This window comes from Otolemur garnettii, unplaced genomic scaffold, assembly GCF_000181295.1.
Source record: "Otolemur garnettii isolate 467f Iridium unplaced genomic scaffold, OtoGar3 scaffold00017, whole genome shotgun sequence".
Lineage (NCBI taxonomy): Eukaryota > Metazoa > Chordata > Mammalia > Primates > Galagidae > Otolemur > Otolemur garnettii.
Window position 1 is genome coordinate 640,439 of NW_003852412.1, and position 25,557 is coordinate 665,995.

Below are 25,557 nucleotides of genomic sequence, written 5' to 3' on the forward strand. Positions count from 1 at the left end.
AGAGGCAGAGAAAGAGGGAGACAGGAGCAAAGTAGGTGTACAGTAGGGTACTTTGACCCAACCTTAAAAACCCCAACCTCTGGGGTGCTGGGTTGCATGGTTCCCTTGAGGTCAGCAGCTCTTTGCCAGCCTGTTCAGACACAGTACCCCATCTCCACCAAAGAGAGAGGAAAGACAAAAATACTGTAAATTAAACCAAAACAAGCAAACAGAAAACTTTATGGGATAAAAATGGGGGGAAAACCCAATAATACAGGTAGAAACACTAGCAAAAGTGAAGTTCTAATTTTTAAAGAAGGCAACTATGGAAAGCTGTATTTAAACTAGAAAAATGAAGAAATAAAAAAGAGGTAAAAAAGAAAAATCTAGAGAGAAAATATTGAAATTAAAAAAAACAAGCAAAATAAACAAAAAGAAAAAACCAAAACAAAGCAGTGTATATATCTTGCTGAATACTGTCTGGGCAACCACTGATCTTCTGGGGTATGAGATGTTAATCACAATACTGATACAGCTATATGAGATAGAGACTGGAGGCCTCTGCTGATTTCTTAGTCCTACAAGGTGGAGAGCCTAAATCTCTCCTCAGCCTGCTTAAAAGGCACTTTAAACTGTCAACCCTGGCTAAGCAAAAGCTTTCCCAGGAAAGCCCTTGTTCTTGGGATCACTCTTGAAGTGGCAGCCTGCTTACCTAGTGTACTAAAACTGGTCTCCCTCTATGCCCCTGAGGGCCAAGGCTATAAGGCAGGCATCCTCAAACTACAGCCTGCAGGCCACATGCGGCCCACCAAGGACATTTATCCCACCCACTGGGTGTTTTTGCTGCCGCTGCCCGTCCTGCTTAGCAGCCGACTCATCCTAGGGCCTGTAGTCTGGCCTTCCAACGGTCTGAGGGACAGTGAACTGGCCCCCTATTTAAAAAGTTTGAGGACCCCTGCTGAGTGTAAGGCATCCTAGTCCCCACCTTTAGGCTGCTTAGTCACTAGATTACTCAACCAAGGTCTCCCACCTGAACCTAGTTCTGCAACCCTGAGGGCAGAGCTTGCCAGGTCCGTTCTCCTACAGAAGCTCCACATGGCCCGCAGCCAAACACTATTAGCTCCATCTGGGCTCAGTCCAGGGCACTAGATAATGCTTAAAGTCCTCTGCACTCTTGCCCAAGCTCTCCCAAGTTAGTTCAACTAAGTCCCCAAGTCCAAAAAAACAAAACAGCCCACTGGGAAGGCCTCTCTAGTTAGCAATGTCACTGCTGCTGTACTTACAGCTGCCAGCAGGATTGGACCTAAGGAGCACACACAACCACTTGCCAGTTCTCCACTGCTTTTGTCCTCCTCATGGGGTCCAAAAGTCTGTTCCTGACTCCCTGTGTCCCCAAAGGGATGTTTCTGGGCAGATCCCACCAACCAGAGATGCCTGGAGTCTTCTCTCCAGCGTCTCACTGTGCCCAGTTGCAAGGAAGCTGTTTTTCAGCTGCCTTCTTTCTCCTCCCCCTGGCATTCATGTATTAATAAGTGATTTTTTAAAAATATAACTAATAGCAAATTTACTTTATAACCTTACATCTCTCCATTTTAGAGAAAAGTCACTGGAGTTCTAACATTGAGGTAGTTTGTTATCCTTGTGTATTAACAGTTTTTATTATTGCATATATCCGTATGTGCAGTTTTTTGGATTAATGAAAACTCTTGAACCTCTTTAATTCTTTAAAACATAGTGATCCCGTGGGTGGTCTCTTCATTTTGTTGGTTGTTTCCTTTGTTGGGAAGAAGCTTTCTAGCTTGATGTGATCCTGATTTTGCTTTGATGACCAGTGCATTAGGGTTATTACTCAGGAAGTCCTTGCTTAGACCCAATGTCCTGAGGAGATTCCCCAAAGTTTCCTTTAAGTAGCTTGTCTGAGATTTAAATATTTAATCCATTTTGAGTTTTCTATATAGTGACAGACTATAAAGGTCTAGTTTTATTCTTCTGCATCCAGTTTGCCCAGCACCTTTTATTGAAGAGACTTTCTTTTCTCCACTATATTATGTTCTTGGAATCTTTATCAAAGAAATCCAGATCTTTGTGGTTCCATGTCAATTTTAGGATTACTTATTCTATATTTGTGAAGAATGTCCCTGATATTTTGATGAGGATTGCATTCACTTTATAGATGCTTTGGGTAATAGGTCATTTTAATATTGATTTTTCAAAGTCATGAACATGTAATATTTTTCCCTTTTTTTGTTTTTTCTCTTCACCTTCTTTGGTGTTTTATAGTTTTCATTATAGCAATCTTTCACTTGTTTAGTTAAGTTTATTCCTAGGAGTTTTATTTGTACATTTTGTAAATGGGATTACTTTCTTGATTTCCTTTTCACATTATTTACTATTGGCATATAGAAATGTGACAGATTTTTGTATGTTGATTTTGTTTTCCTCGATGTTATTAAATTTATTATTCAGTTCTAATTTGGGGGGTGGGGTCTTTAGGTTTCTCTAGATCAGTGGTTCTCAACCTTCCTAATGCTGTGAGCCTTTAATACAGTTCCTGTGGGTCGTGACCCACAGGTTGAGGATTGCTGTTCTAGATATAAGATCATATCACTTGCAAATGAGGATAATTTGACTTCTTCTTTTCCAGTTTGAGTGTCCTTTATTTCTGTCTCTAGTCTGATTGCTCTAACTAGAACTTCTAGTACTATGGAAGAAAATATTTGCAAACTACCCATCTGACAAGGACTTAATAATTAAAATACATATGGAATTCCAACTATTCAATTAAAAATATCAAATCTGATTAAAAATGAACAAAGGATCTGAATAGACACTTATCAAAAGAAGACAAACAGATGGCCAATAGGTATATGAAAAAATACTCAATATTATTAGTCATCAGAGAAATGTGAATCAAAACTAAAATGATATATTATGTCACCCCAGTTAAAATGGCTTTTATCAAAAAGGCAATAACAAAAATTGACAAGGATATAAAGAAAGGCAAACCCTCCTGCACTGTTGGTGAGAATGTAAATTAGTGTGACCACTATGGATGACAGCTTGGAGATTCCTTAAAAAGCTAAAAATGGAACTATCATATGATCTACCAATCCCACTGCTGGGTATATATCCAAAGGAGGAGGAATTTAGTATATCAAAAAGATAGCTGTACTCCTATGTTTAGTACAGCACTATACACAAAAGCCAAGATTTGGAGTCAACCTAACTATCAGCAGATGAATGGATAAAGAAACTGTGGTATATATACATAGTGGAACATTACATAGCCACCAAAAAAAACCCAAATTCTGCCATTTGCAATATAGATAAAATTGGAGACATTATGTAAGCAAAATAAGCCAAGCACAGACAGGCAAATCTCACATGTTCTCAGTCATATGTGGGAGGTAAATACTAAAAATAATTGGTCTCATGGAAACAGAGTAGAATGATGATAACCAGTGTCAGGGAAGGATAGTAGCAAGGGAAGGATAAAGGGGGGATGTATGCAAACATATAGTTAAATAGAATGAACAATAGTTGATAGCAGAACAAAGTGACTATAATCAACAGTAAATTAGGATATACTTTAAAATAACCAAGAGTAGATTTGAATGTTCCAAACACAAAAAAATGATAAATGCCTGAGGTGATATTTATCCCAATTACCTTTATTTGATTAACTCACATTGTATACCTTATCAAATTTTTTAAAATAAAGTTAAACAGCCTGATATTCCATGGTGTACATATGCCACAATTATGCAGCCCTAAAGAAAGATGGAGACTTTGCCTCCTTCATGTTTACATGGATGGAACTGGAAAATGTTCTTCTTAGCAAAGTATCTCAAGAATGGAAGAAAAACTATCTGATATACACAGCCCTACTTTGAAACTAATTTATAGCTCTCATAGGAATGTTAGAACCTAATTATAGCCTTAGCATATGGGAAGGGGAATGGGAAAGGGGAGGGGAGGATGTGGATGGGGGAGAGAGGATGATTGGTGAAGGTCACCTCTATGGTTTATCTTACAAGGGTGCAAGTGAATCTAAAAGCAGTGTATGAATGTCTTAACTCAATAACTAAGAAAATGATACAAAAGCTACGTTAACCAGTTTGATGAGAGTATTTCAAAATGTATATGAAAACACCACACTGTACCCTGTGATTGCATTAATGTACACAGCTATGATTTAATAAAAAAAAAAGAAATAAAGGTTAAACAGCCTGAAAAAAAATAAAACATAGTGATCTTAGAGGTTTGTGTTATTTCCATTTTGTGGTTTGATTAATTTAGCTCAAATAACAGATGAATTGTTTTAACTTTACTTTATTTTCTAACTTCCGCCATGAAGTTTATTTTGAAAATACTTTTAGGAAATGACAAAAATTTCAATTTTTAGGGACGTGTAGTCATCTTTGTTATATGTGTAAGTATAAAATACTTCATGGAAATAAAATATGCACATATATTTGGGCCACAATTTGGTAATGCAACAAGAAGTTCCTCAAATTTTGTTTTTTTAAATGGCATAGGTTTCTTTGAGGTTAGTTAGTTCAAATCTCAAGGCACAATCCTGAGGGTCTAATAGAAACAGAATAAGCTCACACTATGAAATAAAATTTAGGTAAGTAAGCATGTAGGTCCAAAGAGATTTTTATCTGGGGTACCCAATTTAGTACTAGTAATCCCCACTTTGAACTATCATTTTTCAAATGTCTTTTAAATTCAGGAGGAAACAGTCATGGGTCAATAATGAGTACAAATTACTGATCGTGTTAGCTTTTCATCATTGTTCAACTCATGGCTACAATTTTTCTGTTCGTGAGGGAAATTTATTTCTTATCCTGTGTTAAACTTTGTATGTTATAAGAGATTTCAAAGAATGATTATCCATCTAGAAATATCCAAAAGTTACACAAGAATACTTAAAAACACTTAGCTTAGGTACTCACTAGCGGATGAAAATCATAAAATATTGTACAAGCTGACCCTTTGATCATTTTAAGGATGATAGCACCCATAATCAAGATCCACTGAGTAGTAACATCAACTTAAAAACCCATCTACTAATTCATTCAGCAAAGATGCACACACATGCACACACACGGGAGTATATGTGAGACCCTCCCTTTCTATTTCTTAGCATTCTATTGAGGGAGAAAGAAAAATGGGCAAATAAAAATAAAAAGTATAAGAACTATAAAGGAAACAAGTGACAGAGAATTACACAGGGAATGGATAAAGTAGCCAGTGAAATTATCTATGGGAAGTTGATAGTTCAGCTAAAATTTTAAGGATACAGTTCATAGCTAGCCATGTGTAGGAAAGGACGTGTCAGTGAAGTTTTATTTTGTGATAAATCACTCTAAAATTTAGTTACTTAAAAAACAGAAAATCTTTCAGTGATGCCATGTCTCTGTACCACATGATGTCGTCTGGGCTCACTTGCGTATTTGTAGTCAGCTAACAATTACTGGCTCACACATGTGGGGGTTGGCTGCTTGTTAGCAGCTGCAATGGAGGTAATTGGCCCATGTGTCACTTATCCTCCAGCAGGCCAGTCTAGCCTTATTTACATGATAATGAACTCAGAACCAAGAACAGCATTTCCAATGCATACCCATTTTTAAAATCTGTATCATGTTTGTTAACGACCCATTGGCCAAAGCAAGTCACGTGGCAGAGCCAAAATTCAGAGGATGAAAAAAATAATCTCTCTCAAAAAAAGAATCTCTCCATCTTAATGAAATGCATGGGGATGTACACTAAAAGATAGGGAGAATTTTATGTATTTTGTAATCCAGCACACCAAGTAAGAGCTTTTTAAGAGGAGAAAACATCATGTCTCAAGATACTAAGGCAAGAAAATATTTGTTGTGTTTGTTGAGCCAGAAGATGACTAGTGAACACAGAGTAGATCAGTAACAAGGTAGGCTGCATCATGTAGAGTCCTGTAGATCATTATAAGGAGCCTGACTTTTTCAAGTGTAAAAAGAAACCCTTAACCAGATGAGAAAGAAGAGGTCCTGGTCTACATGAGAAATGCTGCTGAGAGAGTGAGGAAGATCAGTCAGGAAAGAGTCCTGGATTTGGCTTATATAGAGGTTAGTTCAGCAGAGTATGAAGCCAGGTTAGAGTGAATTAAATAGTAGATAGGAGGCAAGAAAGCAGAAACTGCATATAATATGGTCAAGTCTCTTCTGAAGTTTTGCCATGAAAGGGAATAGAAGAATATAACATGAACTAGTGAGATTATTTTTACTTGCTTATTTGATTTGGATAAGAACAGGTGTGTCACATATACTATGAATGCTCTAATTGAGAAAAGGGAGAGTAGTGAAAGTGGAGAGAAAATATTGGCTCAAATATAAGTAGACTTATGCCAAGATAATTTTTAAAAAATTAATAAATGAGGTTTATGTATTTTAAAACTATAGTGTAAAGACTTCTAACTCTTCCTAAGTTTATCTGTAGGCTCAGTGAAGTTCCAATAAAAATTTTAACTTTTTTAAAAAGATCATACCAAGGTCATTCTAAATATATAGTCATAGAAAGGCCAAAAATAGCCAAGACACTGCTGAAGAATAACAATAAGATGAAGGGAATTCCTGATATTGAGACTTATCATAAAGCTACAACAGACTAAAAAAAAAAAAAAAGCTATAAGAGACTGTGTGATTATATCATATGAATAGATGATAAACTAATGGAACAGAATACAAATCCCCAAAGTAGGCCCATGCAAATATGGCCTCTTATGAATGACAAACTGGTACTTTAAAGCAATACAGGAAAGGAAAAGCTTTGTAATAAATAAACTAGGCCAATTATTAATAATAACTGTAGAAAAGAAAAATGAAGTTTACCCATATGGTATATCATACATGAAAGTTAATTGCAGGGGTGTTCTAGGATCACAACATATTATGAAATGCAGAATAATGCTATCTTAATGACCTTAGGACAGGGTAAGAATTTTTAAATAACACATAAAAATTGTAACCATAAAGGAAATACTATATACTGCATTAAAATTAAAAAACTTCTTTATTTTATCAAAGCACACCATAAAAAAGTGAAGAGAAAAAGAGAAGAGAAAAAAATATTCACAACACATTTAGCCAATAGGAAGTAGATCACGAAAAAATGCTTACATATCTGTAAGAAAAAAAATCACACAACTCAATTAAAAATAAATAGGCTAAAGACTCAAATATGTCCTCCACAAAAGAGAGATTCCCAGCAGGTGGCAGAAAGACGATAGAAGAGGGGGAGCAAAGCCATCTGGAAAAGTCAAATAATAGTTTATTCAGTAGGAGTAGAAAGCTGTCCTATACTCTGTTTGTGCTCTGGTAACAGAAATACCAGAGACTAGGTAATTTAGAGGAACAGAAATTTATTTCCCACAGTTCTGGACCGGAAAGTCCAAGTTAAGGTCCCAGGAGGTTTGGGGTGTGGTGAGGGCCCCATCTCTGCTTCAAAGATGAGTCCTTACATGGTGAAAGAGCAAAAAATATCCAGGCTGTTCCTTTCAGCCCTTACGTAAGGTTGCTTATGTGACTATAACACTCTGCCCTCATGACTTAATCACCTCCTAAGTATCTGATCTCTTAATACTGTTTGGTTGAGGTTTAAATGTTAACATGAATTTTGGAGGGAACACAAACATTCAAACCATAGCAAACAGTTTTTCTGTGTTCTCAAACTTCTGTTGTCTCATTTACATAACTTTTATATTTCTTATAACTTATGAATATTTATCAAACCCAAGACTCCTTCAAATATTAATCACTGATCTCCATTTTTATAAACATCAAAGTGAGGAGAAAAGAAATACACCCTGTACACCCTGTAGACTTGCATTACGTCTTACTGGACTGAAGCCAGGCCCAGTTTGGGAAAAAATGTTAAAGGATTTAGCATAAACTCCAGAATCCGCGGAGAAGGAGGAGAAGGCCTGAGTGAGGGAAAAGGAGTATCACTGTGGCTAACATTTATTGAATACCTACTATGTGCTAGGTATTATACTAAACCCTTTAAGTGGATTCCCTCATTCCATCCTTACAACTGCTTCAAAAATGATGAAATTGTGAGGTTGATGAGTAATAGGAATGCTGCTCACAGACTTTGTCCTGCTAACCTCTGAGCTGCCTATTCCCTAACAATAGTAAGTCCTCAAAGTTCTCACCAGTAGGTTCCTGGAAACTGTGACTTTAACCAAAATGACATATAATTAAACCAATTTTACCACAGGCTAATTAATAAGAGTTAAGTTCCTACAGCTTATTTCTAGTCACAAAAACATCACCAAACTTGTAAATAACTCTTCTACTATTAAGCATTAAAATATATGTGAGCTATACATACATTTTTAAAAGATGAATAAAAACAAGTAAGACAATTACCCACCCAGTTATTCCAGATCAAGGGGGTGATTAGCTGGAGACTCTCCCTACAGGTCAGGGCACAAGGCAGAACCAGCTGTGGATAGGACATCATCCTATCGCAGGGTGTGCTCTCACTCATGCCCACTGGGACTGGGATCGTGGAGACATGCCAATTTATCTAACAGGTATATCTTTGGGATGAGGGAGGCAACCAGAAGACCCAAAGAAAACCCTGTAGACATAGGACAAGCAAATGTCACACACGAGGAAGTGATCTTTTTCTTCAACATTATAATTAAATGACATTAAACAGAACAATTTTATCAGAGGACCTGATGCACCGTCTTCCTAACTCTTACATTTGGGAGGGTGGAGAAGCTCATCCTGTTTCCCAGCTGCATGGCTCATCCCATAGTTACTCCAAGTTTCTTTGCGATGTCTACATCCTAACAACTCTAGGCTTTGGATCTGCCTTAGCTTTGAGGTCCTGGAAGCTGCAAAGTACAGCAGAGACAATGTTTCATGCACAGGGTGAAGATGAAGTATGGCAGCCTCTTGCTTTTACTTTCCATCCTGTGTGGATGCCCATGTTAAGGTCTAGAACTTTGTGACAATCAGCATATTTGCTGTAGTAAAGGTGGGATAGGAGAATCAACATTCCTGGTACATCTAACACTCACTTAACTAGGGCTAGTAAAGGAGAGACAGAAGTATACTTAATGTACTTTGGTGTACTGCAGCATTTAGCAATATGTAAAAGTACTAAAAAGAATAATTAGACTTTGGGTTTTTCATGTATATTTTCAGTTTCTTTTCACTTTGAAAGGTAGCATTTCTATCGCTTTGAATATGTCACAGAAAAAGATATATGCTTCTCATAAATATTTTTCATTTTAACAAAATATAAAGTCAATCTCAAGGAAACCAATCTGGTACTGAACTAATAAAAGTTGTTTTTGTGTTTTGCAGACTTTGAATAATGATATGAGCACAGACGACGACAATGAATATGCAGAAGAAAAGGACAGCTACATCTGTGCGGTGTGTTTGGATGTTTACTTCAACCCTTACATGTGCTACCCTTGCCACCACATCTTCTGTGAGCCCTGCTTACGAACTCTGGCCAAAGACAATCCTGCAAGCACTCCTTGCCCACTGTGTCGGACAATTATCTCTAGAGTCTTTTTCCAGACAGGTAACTGTTCTCTCTCACTAACATGACTGTCTGATTATTCTGACTGCTTCTTTGTTCTAGTTCTAAGGTCCTTATAATTTACAAACTATGTAAAAATTAAATTCATATACAGCAGAATTTGTTAGATTCCACTTTCAAATTCCACTCTTTTTTTTTTCTGTCTTAGATTTTATTTCTTTTCTTTTTTTTTTTTATTAAATCATAGCAGTGTACATCAATACTATCATGGGGTACAGTGTACTGTTTCTGTATACAATTTGAAATACTTTCATCCAACTGGTTAACATAGCCTTTATGTCTTTTTCTCAGTTATTGTGTTAAGACATTTATATTCTACATTTAGAGAGATTCATATGTACCCTTATAGGATAAACCATAGGCATGATCCCACCAATCACCCTCCCTCCACCCACCCTCTACCCTCCCCTCCCCATATTCCTGGGCTAAAATTGGGTTATAGCTTTCCTATGAAAGCTATAAATTAGTTTCATAGTAGGGCTGAGTACATTGGATAATTTTTCTTCCATTCTTGGGATACTTTGCTAAGAAGAATATTTTCCAGCTCCATCCATGTAATCATGAAGGAGGTAAAGTCTCCATCTTTCTTAATGGCTGCATAGTATTCCATGGTGTGCATATACCACAATTTATTGATCCATTCGTGGATCAATGGGCTCTTAAACAGTGGATATCCACCTCAAAACTATGTTAAAATCATAGAATCATAGATAAGAATGGAGCCTCATCTCTAATCCCTTGCTCTATATTCAGATCCTTTCTAAAGCATCATAACTAGTTGTTATTCCATCTTTACTTGAACATTACCAGTGTCAAGAGAGTCCCATCTGAGGTGTTACTTATTTGTTCCTCATTTCTGCCTTCCAATACTACTCATTCTTTGGCCTTTGTTATTTCCTCTGCAGTCACAGAGAATAGATCTGTAAATATCTGAGGACAGTTATTATGTCTTTCCCCTAAACTCCAAATCTGAAACTTCTTAATGCTCTTCAGGTCTTCCTTCTTGAGCCAGAAAAAAAGTAAAATTGAAGCAAAGATTTGTTGGCCAAATTGTCAAATATAGACTGAATATTTAAAATATTAAGGGAGAGATAAAAACTAATGAATATAGCACATAGAAAACTAAGGATAAAATGTACAATGACAAAATGCAGCACTGTGGTGTGCTAAATGTTAGAGGGGAATTATTTACCTTCACATTCTCATCTTAGCCATAGAGAAGCCGAATGAGGATCAAATTGTGTACTTCATTAGCAGTAAAACTGAAGAGGGTACACAACACATTTTCCTCCCCTGAAAAACCATTGGCAGACAAGAATCAGAATATTAAAGAAAGCGTGGAGTGCTCTAACCTCACCATCTGCATGAAGACTTACAAATGTGCCTTACAGACTCAGAAATCAAATTATGAAGGAAAGTAAAAATATGCCTCCCTGCTCTGCCTACTGCATGTAAACTGCTGCACAAATTCCCTGCACTGAGCTTACACAGATGTAGAGACAAAAGGACATGCCAAATGCAGCTGTGATTCTACTCAGTAGAGAAATGTGGTCAGGACACAAGGCTGTCCTCAGTCCTGCCTGCCCAGTACTTCAGTTACTCCATCTTTTATGAGGAATAGCAAGTAAAGGGTGGGGAAAGGAAAGGAAATACTCCATGAGAAGGCAGAAGGTTATCAGACATTCCTTTGTTCCACCTATGGCTGGAACACTGATGTAGGAGAAAAGGGTTCTTTGTTACTACTAGATCCCTCGTTGGGGTGACCAAAAAGAGAAGCACCAATGATTCCTCTTTCTCAATGTAGTCTCTGGCCAGCTGTGCAAGCAAACACTTACTAGAAGTTTGTTTTGGTAGGAAACATCTAGGTGGTATTCATGGTGCTTACACAGATACTGTCCCTGCCCTCCATGATCTTGTTTAACACTGGTGGGGATTATAAAATTTATTTCCTTCACATCATAAAATAATATGACTCAAGTCTATCTTGGTTCATTTGTCAAAATAACAATTTCATAGTTTCCTTTATTTCAAAAATCAATGATTCTAAAATAAATCATACTAGGAATACTTAGTCTTTTCCAGTGTAGATTATATTTCATTGTGTACTGTCATTTAGAGACTGATAATAAAAATGGGATTATTCTACTTAATTATTTATACACTTGCATGGGCACAGTGGCTCATGCCTGTAATTCCACCATATTGGGAGGCTAAGGCAGGGCAATTGCTTGAGGCCAAGAATTTGAGTCCAGCCTGAGGAACATAGAGAGACTCCATATCTAAAAAAAATAAATTAGCTGGGTATGGTGGAGTACACCAGTAATCCTACCTACTTGGAAGGCTGAGGCAGGAGGATGGCTTGAGGCCAAGAGTTTGAGGCTATAGTGAGCTGTTATGAGACACTGCTCCTCCAGCCTGGGTGACAGAGCAAGACCCTGTCCATAATTAATTAAAATTTACATCCTGAAAAAGATTTGAGATAATATATAAAATACATTTAATGAAATAGCAGGATAAGGGAATTAATCATTGAAATGAACCAGGTGAGGGTGAATGGACAAATATGTAAGCCATATGGTCACTCATCAGTGTTTTTTGACCTTATTTATCTCATAGCACACTTGAACCTACAGTTAAACTTCCACAACACATTTAAATTATGTTCTTCAAAAAAAAGTGTAAAAAATAAAGGAGAAGTTTTTTAAAAAAGAAAAAAGAGTAAAAGAATATACTTACTCTGTTTTGAACTTCTTTCAAAAATAATTTAATTAATGATCTTTCAACTGGCATACTGGTTGAAAAATCACTGGCCAACATAGCAACTACAATTAAATGAAGTATTTGATTTTAAATGTTCTGGCTGCCTACAGAAAGGTTTCTGCATCGGGCTGATGAGGGTTTTACAGAGGACAGTGAAGCCAAGATGGTAGAAAGAAGCTATCCCCTCACCCCCCGACAGAGCACCTGTCACATCCAGGCTTTCATGGAGTGGGGAGTAACTCCTTTCCCTTTCAAAAGCTACAACAAGTGCTCCCCTTCTTGAGCTATCTATCTCTTCCACCACCCTGGAGGTGAGTCCAGGGCAAACTGCACCTTCCCTGCTGGAGCATTTCAGCAATGCCCAGCCATTCTGAAAGCCCAGCATATAAACATTTGAGCTTTCTCCACCACCTCTCCTATGGCCAGGTCAGGAAAGGAGCTGGGAATCTGAGCACTTTCAGATACCCTAAGGATAAAAAGTACCACCTTAACTGAGGATAAAAGTATGAGGGTTTGTGCATATCACAGTTGCCTGCCTCTGCTAATCTCATCAAGAAGAACCTGCCTATCCTACAGCAGGCTCACAGGGCGTCCCATCTTATCCTACCTTTTCCTACTGATCTTCTTACAGACAAGTAGATCACCCTACTACTCCCTATCATAATCAGCACCTGAACTCAGGGAAGTCTGAGGGGAAATTCTCAATCTGGGCCCTCCACCGCCCCAGGACTCAAGCACCCCACCCAGTAACCTGGGCACTGAGGATTACCTAACCTAGTTGACCACCAATGGATTCTCTCCCAGGGTCTGAGATCCAACTCACCCAAGTTTCTGGCTACACTACACTGGATACTTCCTACACAAACCAGAAGGCAGTATGCCTGTCCTTTATACTGAGCAACAGAGTTCCCAGAAGAGGAGAACAGGTGAACTGCAAAGCTGTCTTTGTGAGTTGAAGGAAGCAGTTCTAAATGAGAAGGAACAGCATGGGAACTCTGACAGTATGAAGAAACAGGCTGTTTGAAGATCCCTGAGAGGATTATGCCGCTCTCTAGCAATGCACTCCAACCAAAAGGAAATTTGAAATGTTAGATACAGGATTATAAGCAAGTTCAATAGGATTAATGAGAAAGTTGAAAACTAACACAAAGTTACCAAAAAAAAATAATAATTTAGGACATGAATATAAATTACTAAAGAGAAAGATAATTTTTAAAAATACCAGAACTTCTTGAAACAAAAGAATCATATAGGGAATTGGGATGGGAACATGCAGCCCCAAGGCCATGTGTTGGCCTTCTGGATCTCTAAGTGCAGCCTTTGACCAAGTCCAAACTTCACAGAACAAATAATTTTAATAAAATATAAGAAAATAATAAAAAGAAATGAATAAAATCTTGGAGAAATATGAGAATATCTAAAACATCCTAAGTATACCTACAGGAGAAAAAGCAAAAGTAAAAAGCATAGTAACTCTATTTGAGGTAATGTAATAATGGAGAAGAATTTCCCTAACCTTGCTAGATACTTAGACATTCAGGTATAAGAAGCTGAATGAACTCCTAGGAGATTGATTGCAAAATACATCACCAAGTCATATCAAGGCATATAGTCATCAGACTGGCCAAAGTCAACATGAAGTCATTGGCCTACAAGTTGTGGTGATGAAATCAAGTAACTTAAAAAAGAAAACTCATCAGACTATTGGAATATTTCTCAGCAGAAAATTACAAAACAGAAGCAATTGGGGTCCAATTTTATTTTTTTGTCTTCTTAAAAAGAATAATTGCCAACCCAGAATATTGTATCCTATGAAACTAAGTTTCATAAGGGCTGGGTGTGGTGGCTCACACCTATAATCCTAGCATTTGGGAGGCTGAGGTGGGTGGATTGCCTGAGCTCATGGGCTCAAGACCAGCCTGAGCCAGAGCGAGATCTTGTCTCTAAAAATAGGCGTTTTGGCAGACTCCTGTAGTCCCAGCTAATTGGGAGGCTGAGGCAAGAGAATCACTTGAGCCCAAGAGCTGGAGGTTGCTATAATGCCACGGGACTCTACTGAGGGCTACAAAATGAGCAAATTTTTTAAATTTTGTCCTTGTTTCTCCCCATTGAACTCCAATTTATTGTGGTGTATGATTTGATAAAAATAGTAATAAAGTACCATTTTTTTCTATTCCTTAGACGTATATCCCAGTAACATTCATTTAACAATCTATTCTTTCTATACTGATTGGATTGTTCTCCTTCAAAAAATCATTACTATTAAAATATGTGTTTCTTAGCAGTCATTCTTTTCCATTCATCCTTCCATCTTATCATATTACTTCCCTCTTATAATTATTCTACTTATTTTAATATTAATTTGAGGATAATTGGCATTTTAATTAACATTTCAAAATATTGAGTATTGTTGTTATGGTATATCATCTCTCAGTAAAGTTCTATAATTCCTTCCTAAAGGCTCTGCACATTTCTTGTTAGCTTTATGCCTGTGTATTTTTGGTGTTGCTATTGTGAGATTTTTTTTCCCCTCTTCTCATCATTATTCATTGTTTTGTTGAGATTATGAGAAACTTAGCTTCCAGTCTTAGACTCTTCTGTTACCACTTTCCTGAACCCTAAGAGTTATTTATTAAATAATTTTTGCCTCAATTATTTTGTGTACAAGCCATTCCTACTGTATACAAGCCAGGAGAGATAGTTATTGCCAAAGGTTAATGTGGTAAAGCTATCATTTTTAAAGGAAGATATTTGTATAGGTGTATTACAATGTATTCATTGTATTTATTTGTAATACAATGAATAGAAGTTACTTGTAACATAAGTCTATAATATTATAGTAGCTCAATGAATTCCTCCCAGATATATTCCATAGAGAGTGTTCACTAGCAAATTAGTGACTTTAAATCTAAATTATAACATCACTGGCTTCTTGTAGAAATTACTTACCACAGTTGGTTGTTGAGAAGCTAAAGTGGTATAGAATATGTACAAAAATAGGTACATAGGTAGAGGCATTAATATCTATTTTTTTAATGGAAGTCATTATGTACTGTTGACAGCTAATAGAAAACATCAAATTTGTAATGTTCCCTATTGTTTGCTAATTAGTATCCATAATGTCATTCTTTTTTCCTAACATAACCCTGAGTAATCAACTGTCTCAACATAGACCTGGTAGTTCTTGTAGCAGATACCATCTCTGCTCCTGGGTAATCTAATCCCTTTGCCAGTGATTGGCTTGAAAATGTACATATGATCCAGTTCTGCCAATGAGATGAGAAGAAACTATATTTAAGACATGAAATGAAGATGGAAGAGATATAAGCAGAACCTTCTCTGATGAAGACAGATGAATGGCTAACAAACATTTGAAAAAATGCTCATCTTCCTGGATCAAAGAAATGCAATCAAAACCACCTTGAGATATCACCTATACCCAGTGAGAATAGCCCATATCATAAAGTTTCAAAGCTACAGATGCTGGTGTGGATGTGGATCAAAGGGAACACTTTTATACTGCTGGTGGGACTGCAAACTAATACAACTTTTTTGAAAGGAAGTATTAAGAATCCTGAAAGAACTCAAATTTGACCTCCCATTTGATCCTGCAATCCCATTACTAGGCACCAAAAGAAAAAAAATCATTTTATCATAAGGACATTTGCACTAGACTGTTTATTGTAGCTCAATTTACAGTCACCAAAATGTGGAAACAACCTAAATGCCCACCAACCCAGGAATGGATAAACAGGCTGTCGTATATGTGTATCATGGAATACTATTCAGCCACTAAAAAAGATGGAGACTTTACATCTTTTCTATTATCCTGGATTGAGTTGGAACACATTCTTAGTAAAGCATCACAAGAATGGAGAAGCAAGAATCCAATATACTCAATTCTAATATGAAGGCAGTACATGTTCTAATACAAGGTGAGCAGTAGGGGAATGAGGGAGTGGGTAGAGGAGATGTGGGAGGGGGATATGGGAGTTATTGTGTATGGCACACTTCTTGGGGGCAGGACATAATTATAAGAGGGACTTTATCTAACAAATGCAATCAGTGTAACTAGATTATTTGTACCCTCAATGAATCCCAAATAATAATAATAATAATAATAATAAAAGACATGAAATGGAAAAGCCATCTTTTCTGACTTTGGACAGGAATGAGAAAGAGCGTAACAGGGATCATTACTGGCAGCCATCTCATAAGCAACTGGGAACCAGCCTTACTATGAAGCCTTTATTTTGGATGACTGAACTACATTGTTGAATGACCAGTTCAGCCAAGTTTAAAGTTCAGCCTACCTTTGGATTTTCTGTTATGTGAAATACTAAATTTACTGATTAAGTCAATTTGAGTTAATTTTCAACCAAGAGCAAAATAAATGATGAAAGCATATAATAATAAAGGTAATCATGGGGAAAAACACAAAAATTATATCATTCACAAAAATTTAAAGAGGCAAGAAGAAAGGAAGATAGGGTAAAAAAAAAAAAATCTAAGTCCTCTTAGAAGGAAGTCAATAATAATATTTCAATTTTATAAGTCAAGAAATAGTAAAGATGATTTCCAGAATGGTGGTGTGAGATGCTCAATGGACCCTTCCCCAAACAACACAACCATTTAACTGATGAAAATGATTTTTTTAATCAAAGTCTCTATAAATTAGCCTAAGGACATAGAGCAAATGAAAAATCATATATTCAAAAATATCTGTTGTCACTAAAGTCTAACACTGTTGTCAGTAAGAACAGCAAGAGCCTGTAGGATTTGATACAGGACAGCTTCTAAACCCCCATTGCCAGGTCAACATTATACAAGTTCTGCGCTAGGAGGATACCTTCAGGAAGATGGAGCTCCCTCCATCCATTTCTCTCACCCCCAGGCTAAGGCTACAGTTTCACCCCAGGTAAAGTAGACTACTGATATCTTATCTTCTAGCTCTGTGATACAGAAGCTCTATTTCAGACAGTCACAGGCAAGAAGACTGAAGCTCCCATCCGCACCTATACCCTACTGGCAGGGAAGAAGTTCTGCTCTAGTCACAATAGTCCAACTATCCTGAGTCCTGCTCACCAGTTTGCTCATAGGGCAGAGGTTCCAAGCCAGGAGAGCCAAGCCAACTCAAAAACGATCAGGAGCTGCTATCCCTGCATAGTGCCCCACTCAGAGCAGGGGTGAATAAGATTGTCCTGGTACCCAGCGCCAATGCAATGGTGCAGAGTTTCTGCCAAGGGGGAGGCAGACAGTAAGAGCGGAGAGCTCCGCAGCTCTGTCTAAGGGAGCTGACTTTATTTAGAATAGAATGTGGGGAAGTTCGTACCTAAGTCTGTTATTGAAAACAATGGAGATGGTAAGCAATTTAGGGGAGACTGGTAGCTCCATGACTCTAGTAGCAAAAAAGAAAATACAAATTACTAATCATGGAAAAGACCCAAGAGCAGCCTTCCTAAGGTGCAGTAAGCCTCAAAGAGTGTCAACAAAGTGCCCATGCAAAAGAGCCTGACTTTAAATGAATCACAGAGCATTGTGGAAAACAATAAAGCAATCACCAAGCAATTGGTAGAGGCTAAGGCTGTGTGTAACACTATGATTATAAAGGCAGACCAGCCAGAAGCTTATAGGGGAGATCAGGGAGTGATTTAAAGCAGACCTGGCTAAAACGATGTCCAATCTTCCCTTGTGGTGGGTGAGACTGAGCATGTGCCAGAGCACACTCTGTGGAGCATTATTGAGAAGCTGCACATAGTGGGGGAAATAGGCTTCATTAACCGTACACCCAAGTCGTTGAACAAATAAACAGTAGCAAAACAAGCCCTGTGGAGGGGAGTCCAGAAAGAAACTCGTACATCTGTGGTCAATTGATTTTTAACACATATTCTAGGAATTTGTCTTTGTGTCATTTCACTAAATGGTACTGAGACAACTGGACACTCATATCCAAAAGAATTTGGACTCTTATCTCATACCATATATGTTAACTCAAAATAGAACACAGACCTAAATGTAAGAGTTAAAAATATGAAATTCTTAGAAGAAAACGCAGGTATAAGTCTTTGTGAGCTTGAGTTATGCAGTAGATTTTTAAATACAACACCTAAAATACAAAACAAAGAGAAAAATAAATAAACTTCAAAGTGGAAAATGTTCTTGCTATAAAGGATATTATCAAGAAAATGAAAAGACAACTACAGAATGAGAAAAAAATTATAAATCATGTATGTAATAAGGATCTTATCTGCATATCTCAATTCTTACAACTCAATAAAAAGACAAATAACCTAGTTTAAAAATAGACAAAAGATCTGAATAGACAATTCTCCAAATAAGATATAAAAATGGCCAATAAGTACATGAAAAGATAGTTAATATCACTGTTCACTAATGACATGCAAGTAAAACCTGTTTTAAGGTATCACTTCACACCCACGAGGATGTCTGTGATCAAGACCAACAAGTGTTGGTGGGGAGACAGAAATCGGGACCCTTGTAAATTGCTGGTTGGAATTTAAAATATGCAGGAAAAAAAGGAATAAATTTCAACACTACAGACTCTTAAGTTTTCTTGTGGATTGAGAAGAATTCTGTTATGTCCCAAATTAACTAGAATTTTTTTTTCTTTGAGACAGAGTCTCACTATGTCACCCTTGGTAGAGTGCCATGGTGTCACAGCTCACAGCAACCTCAAACTCTTGGGCTTAAGTGATTCTCTTGCCTCAGCCTCCCACGTAGCTGGCACTACAGGTGCCTGCCACAACACCTGGCTATTTTTTGGTTGGAGTTGTTGTTGTTTAGCAGGCCCAGGCCGGGCTCGAACCCACCAGCCTCAGTGTATGTGGCTGGCACCCAACCTACTGAGCTATAGGCACCACCTAACTAGAGTTTTTTTATCTGTGGAAATGAGAAGGACCCTAGTGTGGGTAGCACTTGAGAGAAAGGCTTCATGATAGGTGGGACATTTCCCATTCACTGATAACCTCACTGTATATTTTCATACTAGGAGCTTTCACATTAGTACCCAATAGTAGTAGGCCTGTTTAGGGAAGTGCTAAATGCCCCACCATAGAATCTACAGACCAAGGAAGGGAAAAGGCCAGCCTGTGAGCATTATGTGGAGTGGCATTATCCAGTAAGGAGGAATCCTTCTGCCAAGGAGATCATGGTCTTATTGTGAAGGAAGATGACAGCTTTTCTTGAATGGGTTTTCTGACTGCAGCCTTCAAACCAAACATCTATTTCCCCCATTGTGAATGGACTCTGGAGGGCCCTCCTGTAGGCCTTCCTACTAACATACCCAGTATCAACCGTTCAGGGATCTCAGCCCAGAGTCACATGGAAGATGGTAGCCTCTCGGGGGTTACCAGGAGAGTCATAGGACCAGTGCAGCCTACCCACTTTGAAATCACTCCCTGCTCTCACCACTCCCCATTCACAATGCACCAAAACCTCCGCAAGGAGGATTCCCACCCCTGTCCCATGATTTTCCTGTCTTCAGTATTACTCTCCCTTTTGACCATTCACTTACCCTCCAGTGCCATTACTCTTGGGCCTTTACACAGGAAACTAGGTGCTGATGAGCAGATATGCTTGTGAATTACATTGGGAAAGGAGATGGAAATAGGTCATGCTTTACCTTGTCTATAAAAGTTGCAAGTAAGGAAATGACCAGCTGTCTATGATTTTAAAGCATGGAACAGGCCTGTGATTTTTCACTGGGAACATTTAGGCTGTCACAATAATTAGAGTATCCTACTCGCATCTAGTCAGAGTGTGAGGATGACAGATATCCTATAGGGCCAGTCCCGCACAATGGAAAATCATCTTCTGTCTTTCTAATGTCCTGCTGAGCTTTCTCCAGGACATACATGTCATCTGAAAGAATGTCCTACTTCTTTTCTTTTTATCCATCAGGAGTCTATAATTTCTCTTGGTCTATTGTTCATATTTCCATTATGGCCATTTCTCACTTAGTCTTATTCTGTATCTATAAATCTGGTTTGTTAATTCTTTTTTTTTTTTTTTAAGAGACAGTTTCACTTTGCTGCCCTCGGTAGAGTGCTGTGGTGGCTCACAGCAACCTCCAGCTCTTGGACTTAGGCAATTTTCTTGCCTCAGCCTCCTGAGTAGCTGGGAGTACAGGCACCCACCCACCACAACACCCAGCTATCTTTTTGTGGCAGTTTGACTGGGGCTGGATTCAAACCTGACACCCTCAGTATATTGGGCTGGCTCCCTACTCACTGAGCCACAGGCGCTGCCCTGGTTTGTTAATTCTTACGCTAATACTGGTTTTATACTTAACTCCATACATACCTCTACTCTTTCATTTTTCTGTTCATCTTGTTCAAAATAGACTCTGTCTCTGAAAGGTGTACTCAATGTTACATTCAGCCCACAATTTTGATGCACAACTTGACAAATTTTTGCAGTGTGTTTGTCAATTCTTGTTACTGGCTCTGACCTCCCTTTCTCAGCAACATTTTCTCTTCCCTCAGAAAAACATTTAATCCACTGATACGTGGCCATTTTCGTCACCACATCATCCACATACATTTGGACTAATATGTCTTGATCTTGCTTCCACTCTTGTCAAATTTAATAAATGTATGAATGTATATTCGTTGCTGTAAGTTACAGCATTCTTATGATGGCACACAAAAGCATGCAACAGCAGTAAGGAATGCCACTAAGACACCACTACATATCGATATGAACACAACTGTGCGACACTGATATGCCATAAGAAACCTTACCGAGTTGTTTGTTCAGTGCTGCCAATGTAAGAATGTAAGTGGCGAGTTCTCAAACTAAATTGTCTTACTTCATAGGTAAGTATTAATTAGTATTGGGTGAGATATTTCTGGATGCCCTCTCTTCCTAGCATACAAATCCCGCCTTAACCCCCAAATCCTATGGAGTGTGCAGTTACCAATAGATCTTGCAGCAACCACATGGTGAGTACCTGCCAGGTCATTAGAGTTGGAGCTGAGACTTACAAAGTTAATGTTACATATTTTGTGATTCAAACTGATAATTTTCTGTTGAATATAACGGAAGACCCAAACTTTTCTCTAACTTGTGTTGTTCACCTGCCATGTAGGTCTCATTTACAAGGAAATTATAAACTCAGTTTCCTAAGAGTTAATTAGGAATATAATACTGCTTACTCCTTACTCAGGAGATTTTCTTTCTTTCTTTTTTTTTTTAAGAGACAGAGTCTCATTTTGTCACCCTCGGTAGAGTACCATGGCAGCGTCACACAGCTCACAGCAACCTCCAACTCCTGGGCTTAGGCGATTCTCTTGCCTTAGCCTCCCGAGTACTGGGACTACAGGTGCCCGCCACAACATCCAGCTGAGATTTCTTTTTAGTTCCTCATCAGTTACTCTGATCAGAGGATTTTAACTTCTCAGAAAATGACTCTGAATAATAGTCATCAGTACTTAAGGATAAGTCCTGCAAGAAAACCACTATTACTGTAAATGAATGTGTTATAAATCATTTGATAACTTTCTCCATTCTCCTCATCATACAAATAGCACTGAGGAACCTTTTAACCAGGTGATAGTTCCATGACTATCTTGTAGTAAAGGGCTGTAAATAGGCAGTGGGCAAAGTGGACTTTTTAATAAAACATCTGTGCATTGCTGTAGAAACTCGTGTGAGACTATCCAACCTGAAATGATTTAACTATTAAACATGTAAGGGAGAAAAAATGCACTAGCCATAACACCTCCAACCCCAGCATGCATGATGAGACTACAAAGATACCTTTTCTCTAACTTGTATACTGGTTCATAGGTGTGCAATTTGGAGGGGAATGAGACTTGCAGGTTTACTATATAACATCACTTACCTAGAGTAGTCTGTTTTTTACATTGCTCCCTTTGTTGTTTATTGTAAACTTGGTGGATCCCTTTGCATTACTTAGTTAAGAATCAGTCCCAGGCAGTGATTAGGAACAATAAAGAAAATGTAATGCAACTGGCTTAAACTGAAGCTCAAAGCCTAGAGTAGTTTGAAAACTAAGGATACGCTGCTGGTGATAATTGGGGGATAAAAAGCAACAGTGGATGGTTGAGGGAAAGCCTAAGTTACTTCTCAGTAACCGATTCTGTATGGTCTAAGAGGAACTTCTTCATTTAAATAGACTCAGCTTTGCCTTCCACAGCTCATATGTACTTTTTACAGTTTAAAGTGAATGCACTGCGTGTGTTCTCTGATTGGTCTATGTGTACTTCAAGTGACTATTTCCTTTTTAATGCATTATTTAGCTACTGAAAGTCTGAGTATTTTTACATTTTTAAAACTGTCAGATCTGTAGAAAATCTGAGCAATGAGCTGATGTAAAAGCACAATAGAAAGTGATGAGTTATGAAATAAAAAGTATCACTCCTGAGCCCTGATTGGACTCTAGCTCTTCTTTTGCTACCCATAACACAGTATTCCCCTTTTTTGCCTACGAGTTTATTTCCATCTTTTATTCTGCAGTGATTTTGAGGGTCAGCACTATGTCTTATGTATATTCCCCACATGGCAGAGGGCCTGACATAGGGTTAACTCAGTAGATGTGTGTTCTACGTGGGGCATACCATTGCTGCATCAAATGTGAATGTGAGGAAGCTGTATATGCTTGAATTTTTTTAAAAAGTTGAATCTACTTTTGTCTTCACTGACTTAAAGAGATATGAACTTTATCATCAAAATACTATAGTAATCATTGGTCATGTTCTTGACATTTTACTCAAATATATGGTTAAAAATGCTGTTTTCTTTTGCTTTAGAATTGAACAATGCCACAAAAACATTCTTTACTAAAGAATATTTGAAAATAAAACAAAGCTTTCATAAATCCAGCTGTGCAAAATGGCCTCTACCAAGCTGCAGAAAAGCGTTCCATCTTTTTGGAGGTAAGGAAACTAGTAATTTTAACATCTAGTAACTTTGTCTAAAATCTTTACTTAAAGGTAATTTCATATTTCTGTATTGATCAATTTTAACTAGTAATTTTGCTAAATTCTCTTCATAGAAAGCTATAGATATGAAGAAAATGAAGACTATAAAATAAATGCAAATGTGAGATAAACCCATGACTAAGTTGACTCTAATTGCCATTAATAATGTTTAATATATAGATACAGATAATTAAAATGTATCTCCAAAGTATCAGATTTGACCAAAGCTGTATGTGACAGTAGCACTAGTACTCTGATTCTTAATTTATTATCATCAGCTGGGCATGGTGGATCACCTGTAATCCTAACACTCTAGGGGACGGAAGTGGAGGATTGCTTGAGCTCAGGAGTTCAAGACCAGACTGAGCAAGAGTGAGACCTCATCTCTACTAAAAATAGAAAAATTAGCCAGGCATGTGGCACACACCTGTAGTACCACCTATTCATGAAGTTGAGGCAGGAGAATTGGTTGGGCCTAGAATTTGAGGGTTCCATGAACTATGATGATGCCATTATACTCTATTCAGGGAACAAGCAAGACTCAGTCTCAAAAATAATAATAACAATAAAAATAATTCATTATTATAAGCTAAATTTACTTAGTAGCATATTTACTCACTGAAGTAACCAAAGAAAAATGAAGGAACATATAATTATAAAGTGAATAGAGTTTCTGAATAGAGTTTCTACCTCTCAGGAATTCCACTCAAAAACCCATAATCCCAGTATAATCATGGAGAAAACATCAGACAAATCCCAGGTGAGGGACATTCAAAACAAAGAAAGCCTCTTGTCACAACCAAGAGTAGCCTAAGGAGACAAGATCTAACTAAATCTAAGGTAACATCCTGGATAAGATACTGGAACAGAAAAAAGACACTAGGTAAAAACTAAAGGAATCCTAATGAATACGGACTTTAATAATAATGTATTACTATTGGTTCATTAATTATGGCATGTACTGCACTAATATAAGATTATTATAATCAGGGAAATTTAGTGTGGAGTATACAGGAACTCTGTACTACCTTTGTAACTTCTCTGTAAATCTGTTCTAAAATAAAACATTTATTAAAAAACAAAAACAACTGCCAGGCACTGTGGCTCATGCCTCTAATCTCAGCAAAAAGGGACAATTCAACTGGAACATATAAAACCATAAATATGCATACAACTTAAAACAATTTAAAAATACAATATAGAAAGCAAATTTGATTTAACAGAGTTAAAAAGAGAAAATAGATAAAAATCTATAATCACAGTTGAAGAGTTCAACACATCTCTCTCAGGAACTGGTAGAAAAAAAGAAATAAACATGTACAGTAAGGATCTAGAAGATCCTTCCTCAGGGAATAGTAGAGGCTGATCTTAAGTTTGGGCTCATGTTTTTAATAGCTTGGGTCTTTGTGTTCAAAGTCAGTACTTCGGAGTGGCACTGCCTACTCTTTCCCCATCTACTTCTTGTACTTCCTATACTGAAGCACACTGGGTACCCTGGCACTTCCACTCTCTAAATTTAAGAAGGGGCTTTTTTAGCCAGTCCAGTGTCCTCATTCTAGTCTGGCTGTTCTAGCTTGAATGATATGTGTCCAAATCTGCCATACTCTGCTGAGTTCTGCTCCTTCATCCATGCAGCTGAGTAGCCTGAATAAATGAACTGAGAGTTCCGTCTGTAGACTCAGTTCTACCTCTTACTCTTTGTATAGAGCCCAAGATGTAGACGAGAAAAGGGAAGCAAGGAAACCCCTGCATTTTCAAACTGGTTTCCTCGTAAGCATTCATTGTGGGGATCACTGACGATTGCCTGTACTAATGAAAGCAATGCTTTGTTTCTCATTTGGTTAGTGAACTACTCTCCAGAATCTAGATAATAGATTTGTAAGATATGGCTTATAGCCTTAGCTTATATCCTTCTAAGTGGCTTCTAGCCCACCTCATCATAGAGCATCATCAACCTGAGTTTATCTACATCTTAGATTCTTCAAAATTGGAAAGCAATGAGAGCACTGAAGTCAAGGATGCTACTTCCTAAGTGGGGAAGTATCTCTGACATAGTTGTCTGAAGAGTTCTGCAGCACATAGCAGCAATGTCCATATATGGCGCTCCACATCTTGTCCTTTTTTCTGATAAACAGCTCATACTTACAGTTTTGGCTTCTTGATCCTGTGGAAAGCCTCTCCATTGGAAAAGATAACCATCCATAGGGATATTTCTTGGCCTTTGTGTATAACTTTATCAAAAAGTACT

The 25,557-nt window shown here is 37.7% G+C and overlaps 1 protein-coding gene across 1 annotated transcript in view; it reads left to right on the forward strand.

The window, feature by feature from the left end:
• Positions 1 to 25,557, forward strand: part of RNF180 (ring finger protein 180) — a 107,465-nt gene that overhangs the window by 64,891 nt on the left and 17,017 nt on the right. The window contains exons 5-6 of the mRNA XM_003785862.2: positions 9,342 to 9,567; positions 23,139 to 23,264. Of these exons, the coding sequence (XP_003785910.1) occupies positions 9,342 to 9,567; positions 23,139 to 23,264 (352 nt within the window). The remainder of the gene's footprint in view (positions 1 to 9,341; positions 9,568 to 23,138; positions 23,265 to 25,557) is intronic.